This window comes from Apostichopus japonicus, chromosome 1 (assembly GCF_037975245.1).
Source record: "Apostichopus japonicus isolate 1M-3 chromosome 1, ASM3797524v1, whole genome shotgun sequence".
Lineage (NCBI taxonomy): Eukaryota > Metazoa > Echinodermata > Holothuroidea > Aspidochirotida > Stichopodidae > Apostichopus > Apostichopus japonicus.
The window spans coordinates 2,450,565-2,463,386 of record NC_092561.1 but is presented as its reverse complement, the minus strand read 5'-3'; the positions used below and the strand labels follow the sequence as shown (position 1 = coordinate 2,463,386).

At 36.6% G+C, this 12,822-nt stretch overlaps 2 protein-coding genes and 1 long non-coding RNA gene across 3 annotated transcripts in view; all 3 read left to right on the top strand.

Annotated features, from left to right (window-relative positions):
* The first annotated feature begins 4,206 nt into the window (after positions 1 to 4,206).
* On the top strand, positions 4,207 to 6,696 carry LOC139978876 (C-type lectin-like). The gene is made up of 3 exons (XM_071989459.1): positions 4,207 to 4,364; positions 4,751 to 4,928; positions 6,200 to 6,696. The coding sequence occupies exons 1-3, from the start codon at positions 4,261 to 4,263 to the stop codon at positions 6,422 to 6,424; spliced, it is 507 nt and encodes a 168-aa protein (XP_071845560.1). The 5' UTR covers positions 4,207 to 4,260; the 3' UTR covers positions 6,425 to 6,696.
* Positions 6,697 to 8,781: 2,085 nt separating this feature from the next.
* LOC139979224 (C-type lectin lectoxin-Thr1-like) overlaps positions 8,782 to 12,822 on the top strand; it is a 50,596-nt gene continuing 46,555 nt past the window's right edge. Inside the window, exon 1 of the mRNA XM_071990045.1 lies at positions 8,782 to 8,925. Within this exon, the coding sequence (XP_071846146.1) occupies positions 8,822 to 8,925 (104 nt within the window). The 5' untranslated portion in view covers positions 8,782 to 8,821. The remainder of the gene's footprint in view (positions 8,926 to 12,822) is intronic.
* LOC139979385 (uncharacterized) lies at positions 8,943 to 11,664 on the top strand. The gene is made up of 2 exons (XR_011797147.1): positions 8,943 to 9,498; positions 11,168 to 11,664. It is a non-coding gene; the product is annotated as an uncharacterized lncRNA (long non-coding RNA).

The window sequence follows — 12,822 nt, the reverse complement described above, 5'->3', positions numbered from 1 at the left end:
AAATCAATTTAGAAAAACAAAAAGGAAGGAAAAATACTAAAAGTGTAATTCAAACATTTTGTAAACCGTGTGACCATTTTAACATATCTAGCAACTTTCGGTTATAGTACATTCCCCCTCCCTTTCCCCCATTCTTTTTGTGGATGAGTTTGGCTAACAAGAGAAGAGATTATTATAAGCAACAGAAAAACATTTTGTTAAACTGCCGAGAGTACTTGGTGACCGCGATTCTGTCTTGAATTCAACGTATTTTGGCTCCTGGGTTTCTAATACGGTCTCTTGCTTCCATTAGGAACTTTCAATATTAGAAACGAGCATTATATATCAACAGCTGCCGTGGCGCAGCGGTTGGTGCTCTGTACCTGAAGAGCGAGACGCATTTTGGCTCCTGGGTTCGATCCCGGTTACGGCAGTTTTCTTTTGCCGCTCTCTTATACGGTCTCTTACTTCCATTAGGAACTTTCAATATTAGAAACGAGCATTATATATCAACAGCTGCCGTGGCGCAGCGGATAGTACTCTGTACCTGAAGAGCGTAAACATTTCTGACATTTTGAACAAATATCGTAACTATGAATATTTTTGCATTGGGAAGACAGTTAAATACACTGCTTTCTGCCGATGCACTGAGCAGGATTAAAGAACTGCTAACACCAACTTGCTGGCATGACCAGGGAATTCCCCCTTCAGAACTATCACGCAGTAACGCTAACTGAATTGCATGCCTGCTTCGCTCACCCTAAAACGAGGGCGCTATATGTAAAAGAAAGTGATATATTTTCTGCAATGAGACTTCGTAATCGTAGCATACCACTTCCAGGCTTTTGATAGTATTTCGATTAGGTTCATTAGAAATGTACTCCGCCTTTTTAAGTTCGGTCCTTCCATTACCCAGTGGTTTGATACTTTTTTATAGTGATATGTATTCCTCTGTTCTTGTAAATGGCTTTTTATCTGAAAACATTTCTATCGATCGTGGTTGCAGACAAGGAGACCCTTTGTCTCCATATCTCTTTATTATTATTATTATTATTATTATAGAATTATTGAGCATTCTTATTAATAATGATAATTCTATCCAGGGTATTGATATTGGAGGAAGCTGTTATAAATTAGTTTAGTTTGTTGATGATACAACCTTTTTCATGAACGGGGATGAAATATCTTTTAATAGTATTATGAAACAGCTCGATTATTTTGGTTCTTTGTCTGGGCTAAAAATAAAGCCTAGCAAGTCTCTTCTTGTTGGATTGGGGAGTTTGAAAGGGTCTTCGTTTCCTTTCAATAAAAAATATAATATCTGTTGGAATACATATGGTGATGATTTTAAACTATTGGGGATTGTGTTTAATACTAATCTAGGTAGTATGATTAATAAAAACTATGATAAAGCACTGACTAAAGTGTTTAATATTTTAAAGATGTGGGAGAAAGGTAATCTTACAGTGCTGGGTCGCATTACCATAATACCATTGTTAAATCTTTATTATTGCCTTGTTTTAATTACTATTATATGACGCTCCCATTACCCAGTACAGAGTAATTTGAAAGAGTACATTCCATGTGTTTCCGTTTTGTGTGGAAAAATAAACCAGACCGTATAAGTCGAAGACAAGGATATATCCCGATGGGGGATTGAAAATGGCAGATTTTTGTAAACATTGTATTGCTCTTAAGATCTCTACGTTTGGTCGTATATTAACATTGCCAATTTGGAATAGCAGTTTATTTAAAGTTGGCAATAGCCCAGTATATTACAAGCGTTGGTATGACAAGGGTATACGTTTCATTGGCGATTTGATTAGTAATGGTACTTTTTATACTTTTGATAATTTTACTCAAGAGTTTAACATATCAACCAATTTTTGGGAGTATCATGGTATTATCAGCTCTATTCAGGAAAAATGGAAGGGTTTATCCAATGATACAATTTTAAGGGTTATTTTTCCTAATAATAGTTATATAAATACTCTACATGCAAGTGGTTCTTTTTGTTCTAAAGCAGTTTACAATAGATTGCTGGAGTTTTCAGGTTATGAGCACAAATCGTATATTAAGTGGTGCCAGACTATTGATATCAGTAAAAAGGGTTGGTCTTTTTATTGTTTTGTCCCTTTTCGGTGTTCGAGTGACGTTAAACTTACATGGTTTCAATATAGACTGTTGCAAAGGATTATTCCAACTAACAAGTATTTGCATTTAATAAAAGTTATCACTTCTGATAAATGTGATTTTTGTCAAGAATATACTGAAACCATTGAACATTTATTTTATGATTGTGCTCACTCGGCTAAGATTTGAAATAATTTACAAATTTTTACTTAATAATGCAGGTGTGAATATAATAGTTAAAGATATCTCCATAGTGTTATTTGGTGCAAAGTTTCGCTCATGAATTAAAAGTTACATCTTCAATTGCAAGTTACAAAAGATAATCCCAAGGCAATATAAATTACTATTGTATTTGAAAGAATATTTCGGGGTAAAAAAAGAATATTTTAATTAGTAGTATATGAAAGGTGCAGAGTGGGTAAAATACTGGCTTCCTTGGTATAATTTTCTTCAATTGCACCATGTATTATAAATATTTTGTCTTGCCTACTCTTATTTATTGTCTTTCGTTAAGAATGTTTTTTCTTTCATGATACCACCATAATTTTACTTTTTGTGCACATGCAAGAGAAGAAGAAAAAAGTACATGGGGGTCATTGTTATATGAATGTGCTTTCAAGTTGCGTGCAAAGTTTGATTCAAGTGAATAGGTTTTTTCGTCAAGTGACGGGTACCCTGATATGAGCCTTGAAGAAGTTAATGTGCATACTCACATCATTAGATACCAATCAATTGTTTAACAGACATATTGTTGGATAAAGCTTTTAGTATGAAAAGGAGTTTATTAGAGGTTTATAAGAAACTGCTGGGAGAGGTGGGGGGGGGGGGTATCGTGACACTAAGGTGATCATTAAGTTTAGAAGAAATGCTTGGCAAACTAAGATCCCTGATTGCAAGACATGGTGTGTAGTACTCAGCATTGTTTGCATCTATGCATTCTTTAGGCTTAGAGCTCATGTTCTAGAAGTTTACACCTCCAAAGCAAATATGTTTTGCTAGAAAGATTCCATTTAGGCCTTTTTGTTTGGTTCGAATATCAGGAAACATGAGATGGGAGTGGGGTGGGGTGAGGGGGGTAGGGAGAGTTCGGACAAGAGATATAGACGTTGCTCTTAAATTAGTGAAAAAGTCGAACGAGGTTATTAATCGCTTTCTAGCCTAGCCTTACGGAGACCAATCCTACTCAAGGTGTTTCTTTTAGTGACAAAAACAATATATGGAATTGATTGCCAGAAATGTATATAAAAAACAAAACAATCAATGTGAGACATTTATGAATCGCCACCGTGATACTCATCTGTGTCAGCTTCTTTTTATGATATATGCGCATTATAAATGTCATTAATTGATTTAATTAATTGATTGATTGTAAAAAAGCATTAGGCTGATGGTTAGCTAGTGCTAACTGTATGTATAGTAGCAGTGGCGGAGGTATATCTATAGGGTGTCTATAATCAATGAGGTTATAGAACATATACACTCTGTGTCCCCTCTCTTCCCACCCCAGTCCGGTTCACAAACTGACCCTGTTTAGAACAGATTTTTTCCTTCTTCCTTAACATTAAACTATAATGACGAAAAGAGAAAAACGTCCTTCCTCTTGTGACCTGCATGTCCTTCAGAATCAAATTCATCTATGCGGAAATATTTTTTATAGCCATCATAATGGTAGAAGCAAGAACTATGTAATATCAAATCTTTACTTCTCTCGTGTTTCCATCTAACCTTTCACATTATTTTCAGCCGGCCAGTAGCTTAGTTGCATGATGAAACTATATATATATATATATATATATATATATATATATATATATATATATATATACGAAAATCCTAAAACTTTCTAAAACTTACTTTTTATTTGTCAATTATGAGTCATATCTTATTCACCCATTCCAACATGATTTATTTTTCCGTCCGCTCGCGTGATATCACCTCAAAAAAAAAATTGCTGCCTCAGGATCTGTACTTCCAGTGGAGGTGAGGGTTTTATTTGTTCCTTAATCGAGATGTTCGTTCTGTGTGCAGTTATGCGAAAAGTCTAACGCATTCAAACGATCAGTTTTATTAAAAATTGCTGGTATCAAAAAGGTATAAATGAGGATCTTCCAAACGTAGATGGGACACAGAAATCGAATCTAAGTCAAGATGGGTCTTCTGCTGATAACAGTGTTTGTCTCGGTGATGTTGGGTGCTTGTCAGGGACAACAGTGTCCCCGTGCATGGACTTTCGCTCTCGGTAACTGCTACAGGTAATAATCATATTTTCTTATCTGGTTTTCTTATTTTCTAATATTTTCTTATATTTTGCGATATTTTTCAATTCCTGAATCTTGTCCATCATTTGAAGTCATTTGAAATAATGAAATATACTTAATCATACTTAAGATAATTATGGAAAATATATATCGCTATCCTACAGAATGATGCAAATCAAAATATCAGGGATTATATCTATATTAAAGAATATTTTCTCTATTTCTGAGAAAGGTATCGTTGTTAACGGAAAGGATAGGAAAACTCTTTTTAAATCACGTTTAAATCGACAACTATATAAACATTCCATTTCTTGGCAAGCGAGAAGGAAATTGTTTTATTATAATTGATAATCGTTCGTTTTAATGATTATCTTGACCAGGTGGTACAATGGACCAGAGAGACTCAACTGGCATGATGCGCAGGAATTTTGTCAAGTTGAGGCAAGCCAAGATTGCGGCTGGCCGTGTAATAGTAATCTGGTCTCGATCGTCTCTGATGAAGAAAACAGCTTTCTTTTGGATTACTGGAGAACCTCAAGGGATCCTTCTGGGGGACAGGTAAGTCAGAACGAAGGGGGAGTTTACAGTCAGAAGGAGAGTAGCGACGGGTGGGGTGGTGGAGGGCGAAGGGGTCAGAGGGAGTATTTCAAAATATACCGGTAACAGATTTAAGAAAAATATATTCAATGGAAATAGATCTGAAGCAAGGAATTATTTATTTTGGAATCGATAGTGGTCTTGACTGTGTGAATACTGGGGTAAAATCATAATACATAATTTTTATATAGCGCCAAACAAAATATGGAATAATTCTCGTGGTTATGGTTGGGATTCAGCACTTTTCATTGCAAAACTGATTGAGTTGTCTTTTCATCAATTTGAAATTTTTCTTCGTTTAAGCGAATTTCATTTTAAATAGTGGAGAAAAAGTACCGGACTAGCCTAATAGCTATACATACATACAGGACAAACATGAACAGTGACTAAATGGAGAATATCGAATCAAATTCATTAATGACTCTTTTACTAGCTTCAATTTGTTGAAACAAAACCGCTGATAATTACTATTGTTATCTTGTTTAAAGCCATTCTTTTTTTAAGTCGAAATACAAACAAAAAATTACTCGACCAAACTCAAAATGTTATTTTGAAGACAAAAATACAGAATAGGACAAGCTTGATTTTAGTCTTCCTCGTATCTTTGTCCATTGCACACCCCGTCACACTCCCCCCCCCCCCCCGCCCTGTCTGAGATGTTGATCAAGCGCTGTATGTCCATTCCCCTCTTTTAAATATTTCCGTAGTCTGTTTTCGCTTGGATCGAAAAATTAGGCCTCCAACACCTTTTTTGCTTTCAAAAAAAAATCAAGATGTTGTTGCCGCGGATACCAGTATTGGTCCAAACGATTATCTAGCACGCTAAGCTTGCTTGACATTTTCGAACGTGCTTTCTTGAGGGTTTTTGTTCGGTAGACGTGTTCTCGGCCATTGAGAATTATTTGAATATGCGATCAGGTGTTTTAGTAGGTCGGTTGGTGGCGGTATATACATGTTGTTAGCTTGTTGCAATATGAGCCTTGGCGACCATTATCGGACTTTCTAGCATATATCAAAAACAACACTGACTACCTTTAAGGGTACCATGCAAACAGAGATTCAAAATCAATTCAAGATGTGCAACACTTTCTTGATATGGTAAAAACTTTCTTAGAGGTTGCTGAAATCTTTCTTGGGAATGTTGAACAATATTTAGTATGTTGTCATGGTTACAGAAGTTATTGAAAGTTACTGATGTAATCGCTATTTTTTCTTTCTCTTTAATTTTTCAGCATTACTGGATTGGCTTTTCAGAAATCGACCTTACCCTAAGCTTTGAGTGGAGTGATGGGTCACCAATCACGTATAATAACTGGGATAATCGTCAGCCAAACGATGGCTCGGGTGTACAGTACTGTGGAGTAATGTGGGAAGGCTACAATAACGAAGATATCGGCAAGTGGGATGACCAGCCCTGTACCCTTAAAAAACCTTACATATGTAAATATAGTTTGTAAGCTGTGTGGCATAAATAGTGACGTCACACAGTGTCTATTGTGACGTCATACAGACGTTGTAGGCTTACTCAATGTGCATCTTCAATATTTCATGTTTCATTTTGCTAGGGTGCAACGCTTGACGTGCAATTCTTGCATTGCTAATTTGACAGGTATCACACACCAGTGTGACATCATTGAATGTCCCTTTCTAATTAATTGGTGCCGCTACCACTAAAGGTGTTGGGAATACTTCCTGTTTAAAGCTTGATTAAAACAATCTACCCTCTGAATGATTCTGTCTTTTGTTTCGCTCTGTGTTGCTATTCATAGTTTAAATGAAATAAGTCCTAACTTTCTTATTAAAAAACCTCAGTCTTCAATCAATTTCATACCAAGAGAGATGGAGTCTCGAGTTGGGGGAGAGGTGGCATAAGGGAGGCGTTGATAATAGCAGCTGTAGTCTTATCCAATCCCCCCCCCCTTCCCCCTTCAGTCTCTTAACCGGTCTCCTCCTCCGTTTACCCTCCCTCAACCCTCTCTCCCGTCCTTCCCATCTTCCACCTCAGCTCCATTCATCTCCTCCCCGACGCTTCCATTCGTCTAGTCTCTCACAAGTTTTCTCCGAGAGCCAGCAATGAAATTTGGTTGTAGCAAAGAGTCACGTGAATCCAAATCTCACTGTACAGTTCTATAATGTGCATAGTTGACCATTGATTATTAATATTGACATGTCTATGTAGATTGTGTAACCTTGTCATGGCATTAATGTGGATTGCAGGGGGTGATGGGGGGGGGGGGGTATGGGGACATCTTCCAACTTCACACAAGAGCACACGCCTGATCCATGAGCATATTATAAGTTTATTTTCACTTGTGTGATTAAAATTGGAACAAGTAACGAACCAAACCCAAAATGATAGCAGACGTAGTGAGATGTTTGTACAGGCATCTCACTTTTACAACATTAACAGCAACAGATCCAGCATAGTAAACAAAAGGAAAATAAATATGTAAAAATGAAGAGGAAAGAAAAGAAAGAACAGTAAGAAAAGAGAGAATGGAAAAGAATAGAAAATGAAGCTGATCTGCTACCAAGTAACAATTGTTCTTGTATTTCACATCCTATGTATGAACCCTTGTGTATAGCTGCAAGTTAATACTAAGGGGGGGGTGGGGGTATAAGAAGAAGATGATGAAGAAGAAGAAGTCGAGGGGAGAAGCGGTAGAGATTAAAGAAGGGGAGATAAGAAGCAACGTATTTGTATTTTACATAAGTGATACAAAATTTTACTTGTTTTTCTATGTCCCTTTGATGGCTCAAAATAATGATTACTCAATCACATTCGTTATAACACAGATTTTTTAATTTCTCATTCTCAGTGACGTACTGAGCGGGGGGGGGGGGTGGCGGCCCCCGGGTATTTGTCAGGGGTACCATGCCAAAGCCCCCACCACCCCAATAGGTGCAAACCCTTTTAAACATTTTAAATACTTGAAAGATTAGTTTAAATGCAATGTGTTGCTGTACAGGTAGCAAATGAAGAGATTGTAAAGTAAAAGTAATGTGACAAAATTCAGGAAGAGCATAAATCAACCGAGCCGCTCCTTTAAGTACCATTTGATGAACTCTTCGAAGCTTATAATCAGGTTAACCAATCATGAGTACACTACATTAGTCAATATGACTTATTAATAAAGCATTAACAAGAGTTTTAGTACAGTCCTTATCCAGGAATTTTATGATCTGACGAATATTATAGAGTCCATGGTATGCCCTAGAGCAAACTTTTCCAATATGGAGAAAGGTCCTTCATCTTCTGACCTGCATATCCTTCAGAATCAAATTGATCTATGCGGAAATATTTTATAGCAATCATAATGGTAGAAGCAAATGAGAACTTTGTAATATCAAATCTATAAATATATATATATGCGAAAAGTCTAACGCATTCAAACGATCAGTTTTATTAAAAATGGTGTTAAAAAAATTAAAAACTGGTATTAAAAATATATAGATATATATATATATATTTTTTTTATACCAGCATATTTCTAATAAAACTGACCGTTTGAAAAAAAAATATATATATAAAGATACATATATAATTATATATATATAATTATATATTTATATAATTATATATATATAATTATATATATTATATATACCAGCAATTTTTAATTCAACTGATCGCTTAAATGCGTGAGACTTTTCGCATATATATATAAATAAATATATATATATATATATTTACATATATATATATATATAAATATATACATAAACATTTATATATATGCGAAAAGTCTCACGCATTTAAGCGATCAGTTGAATTAAAAATTGCTGGTATCAAAAAGGTATAAATTAGGATGTTCCAAACGTAGATGGGACACAGAAATCGAATCTAAGTCAAGATGGGTCTTCTGCTGATAACAGTGTTTGTCTCGGTGATGTTGGGTGCTTGTCAGGGACAAGAGTGTCCCCATGGATGGACTTTCGCTCTCGGTAACTGCTACAGGTAATAATCATATTTTCTTATCTGGTTTTCTTATTTTCTAATATTTTCTTCTATTTTGCGATATTGTAAAATTCCTAAATCTTGTCCATCATTTGAAGTCATTTGAAATAATGAAATATACTAAATCATACTAAAGATAATTATGGAAAATAAATATCGCTATCCTACAGAATGATGCAAATCAAAATATCAGGAAATATATTCTATATTAAAGAATATTTTCTCTCTTTCTGAGAAAGGTATCGTTGTTAACGGAAAGGATAGGAAAACTCTTTTAAATCACGTTTAAATCGACAACTATATAAACATTCCATTTCTTGGCGAGCGAGAAGGAAATTGTTTTATTATAATTGATAATCGTTCGTTTTAATGATTATCTTGACCAGGTGGTACAATGAACCACACAGATTCAACTGGTATGATGCGGTTAGCTATTGTCAGGTTGCGGCAAGCCTAGATTGCGACTGGCCGTGTAATAGTAATCTGGTCTCGATCGTCTCTGATGAAGAAAACAACTTTCTTTTGGATTACTGGAGAACCTCAAGGGAACCGGTGGATCCCTCTCAGGGACAGGTAAGTCAGAACGAAGGGGGAGTTTACCGTCAGAAGGAGAGTAGCGACGGTTGGGGCGGTGGAGGGCGAAGGGCAGTGGCGGAGCGTCCATACAGTCAGAGGCGGCGGATGCCCCCCCCCCTCCCTGACGGACTCAAATGGACTGCTGGTACCCTTTTCAGCTTTTTACCACTTTTAAGTTATTTTCGATTATTGACTTTTTTATTGCGCTCTCAAATACCTATTGTAATTTGTCATATTTTGTTGGTGTAATTTTCTGACAAAATGGCGATGACACCTTTTTCTTCTTCGTTTATCTGCAAATTAACAAGGCCCGGGAAGGGTCATTTCCTGCGATCAGGGAGTATCTTAACTCAAAAATTCTGTACGCTCATCCCCAAGCTGCGGTGGCCCTCGGCTTAGACAGTGTCGAAAGCTCCCCACAGACCATTCTCGCCCTCTCTGACCAATACCCCTATCTCCGCCACTGGCTAAGGGGACGGAAGGAGTATTTCAAATATAACAAATTTAAGAAAAATATATTTAATGGAAATAGATCTGAAGCAAGGAATTATTTATTTTGGAATCGATAGTGGTCTTGGCTGTGTGAATACTGGGATATAATAAGAATACATAATTTTTATATATATATATGGAATAATTCTCGTGGGTATGGTTTGGATTCAGCACTTTTCATTGCAAAAATTATTGAGGTGTCTTTTCATCAATTTGAAATTTTTCTTCGATTAAGCGAATATCATTTTAAATAGTGGAGAAAAAGTACCGGACTAGCCTAATAGCTATACGTACATATAGGACAAACATGCACAGTGACTTGGCGACGAAATGGAGAATATCGAATCAAATTCATTAATGACTCTTTTACTAGCTTCAATTTGTTGAAACAAAACCGCTGATAATTACTATTGTAATCTTGTTTAAAGCCATTCTTTTTTTAAGTCGAAATACAAACAAAAAATTACTCGACCAAACTCAAAATGTTATTTTGAAGACAAAGATACAGAATAGGACAAGCTTGATTTTAGTCTTCCTCGTATCTTTGTCCATTGCACACCCTGTCACACTCTCCCCCTCCCCCCCCCCCCCCGCCCTGTCTGAGATGTTGATCAAGAGCTGTATGTCCATTCCCCTCTGTTAAATATTTCGGTAGTAAATTTTCGCTTGGATCGAAAAATTAGGCCTCTATCACCTTTTTTGCTTTCAAAAAATCAAAATGTTGTTGCCGCCGATACCAGTATTGGTCCAAACGATTATCTAGCAAGCTTAGCTCGCTTGAAATTTTCGAACGTGCTTTCTTGAGGGTTTTTATTCGGTAGACGCGTTCTCGGCCATTGAGAATTATTTGAATATGCGATTAGGTGTTTTAGTAGGTCGGTTGGTGGCGGTATACATGTTGTTAGCTTGATGAAATATGAGCCTTGGTGACCATTATCGGACTTTCTAGCATATATCAAAAACAACACTGATTACCTTTAAGAGTACCATGTAAACAGAGATTCAAAGTCAATTCAAGATGTGCAACACTTTCTTGATATGCTTAAACCTTTCTTAGAGGTTGCTGAAATCTTTCTTGTGAATGTTGAACAATATTTAGTATGTTGTCATGGTTACAGAAGTTATTGAAAGTTACTGATGTAATCGCTATTTTTCTTTCTCTTTTATTTTTCAGGATTACTGGATTGGCTTTTCAAAAATGAGCTTTAGACTAGGCAATGAGTGGATTGAAGGAGCACCAATCACGTATAATAACTTGGATAATGCTAAGCCAAACTTTGGCTGGGGTGAAGATTTATGCGGGGTAATGTGGAAAGGCGCCCATAACGAAGATGTCGGCACATGGAATTACCAGCCGTGTTTGCTTGAAAAACCTTTCATATGTAAAATTCGTTTGTAAGCTGTGTGGCATAAATAGTGGCGTTACACAGTGTCTATTGTGACGTCATACAGACGTTGTAGGCTTACTCAATGTGCATCTTCAATATTTCATGTTTCATTTTGCTAGGGTGCAATGCTCGACGTGCGATTCTTGCATTGCTAATTTGACAGGTATCACACACCAGTGTGACATCATTGAATGTCCCTTTCTAATTAATTGGTGCCGCTACCACTAAAGGTGTTGGGAATACTTCCTGTTTAAAGCTTGATTAAAACAATCTACCCTCTAAATGATTCTGTCTTTTGTTTCGCTCTGTGTTGCTATTCATAGTTTAAATGAAATAATTCCCAACTTTCTTATTAAAAAACCTCAGTCTTCAATCTATTTCATACCAAGAGAGATGGAGTCTCCAGTTGGGGGGAGAGGTGGCATAAGGGAGGCGTTGATAATAGACTACCCTCAGCTGTAGTCTTTTCCAGTCCCCCCCCCCACCCTTCACTCACTTAACCTTTCTCCTCCTCGGTTTACCCCCTCAACCCTCTCTCCCGTCCTTTCCATCTTCCACCTCAACTCCATTCATCTCCTCCCCGACGCTTCCATTCGTCTAGTCTCTCACAAGTTTTCTCCGAGAGCCAGCAAAGAAATTTGGTTGTAGCAAAGAGTCACATGAATCCAAATCTCACTGTACAGTTCTATAATGTGCATAGTTGACCATTGATTATTATTTTGTCATGTCTATGTAGATTGTGCAACCTTGTCATTGCATTAATGGGGATTGCAGGGGGTGATGGGGGGGGGGGGTAAGGGGACATCTTCCAACTTCACCCAAGAGCACACGCCTGATCCATGAGCATATTATAAGTTTATTTTCACTTGTGTGATTAAAATTGGAACAAGTATCGAACCAAACCCAAAATGATAGCGGTCGAAGTGAGATGTTTGTACAGGCATCTCACTTCTACAACATTAAGAGCAACAGATCCAGCATAGTAAACAACAGGAAGAAAGAAAAGAAATGGAGCTGATCTGCTACCAAGTAACAATCGTTCTTGTACTTCACATCATATGCATGAACCCTTGTTAATTTGAAAGAGCTGGGGGGGGGGGTATAAGAGGAGAAGTCGAGGGGAGAAGGGGCAGAGGCGGTGGGGGTTTTATATATATATATATATATATATATATATATATATATATATATATATATATATATATATATGTATATATATATATATATATATATATATATATATACATACATACATATATTGAGTGAAGTGAAATTTTGTTGTTTGCACCCTTTGAATATTTATGTGTTCAGTTTGTAGCGTTAGTTTGTGCACATAGCTTTTGCATATGTGTTTTGTTGGTTCTGTACACGCTGTGATAATGGCCAACAGCGTCTCTGCAGAGCTCCGGGGTTCGCCTGGTAAACCCCTTAGTATTTCATA

What these genes read in the sequence shown, in the direction of transcription:
- LOC139978876 (XM_071989459.1), top strand. Translation starts at nt 4,261, where the DNA reads ATGGGTCTTCTGCTGATAACAGTGTTTGTCTCGGTGATGTTGGGTGCT. An exon ending in GCTCTCGGTAACTGCTACAG is followed by an intron (nt 4,365 to 4,750) that starts GTAATAATCATA and finishes TATCTTGACCAG; the next exon opens with GTGGTACAATGGACCAGAGA. An exon ending in GGGATCCTTCTGGGGGACAG is followed by an intron (nt 4,929 to 6,199) that starts GTAAGTCAGAAC and finishes TTAATTTTTCAG; the next exon opens with CATTACTGGATTGGCTTTTC.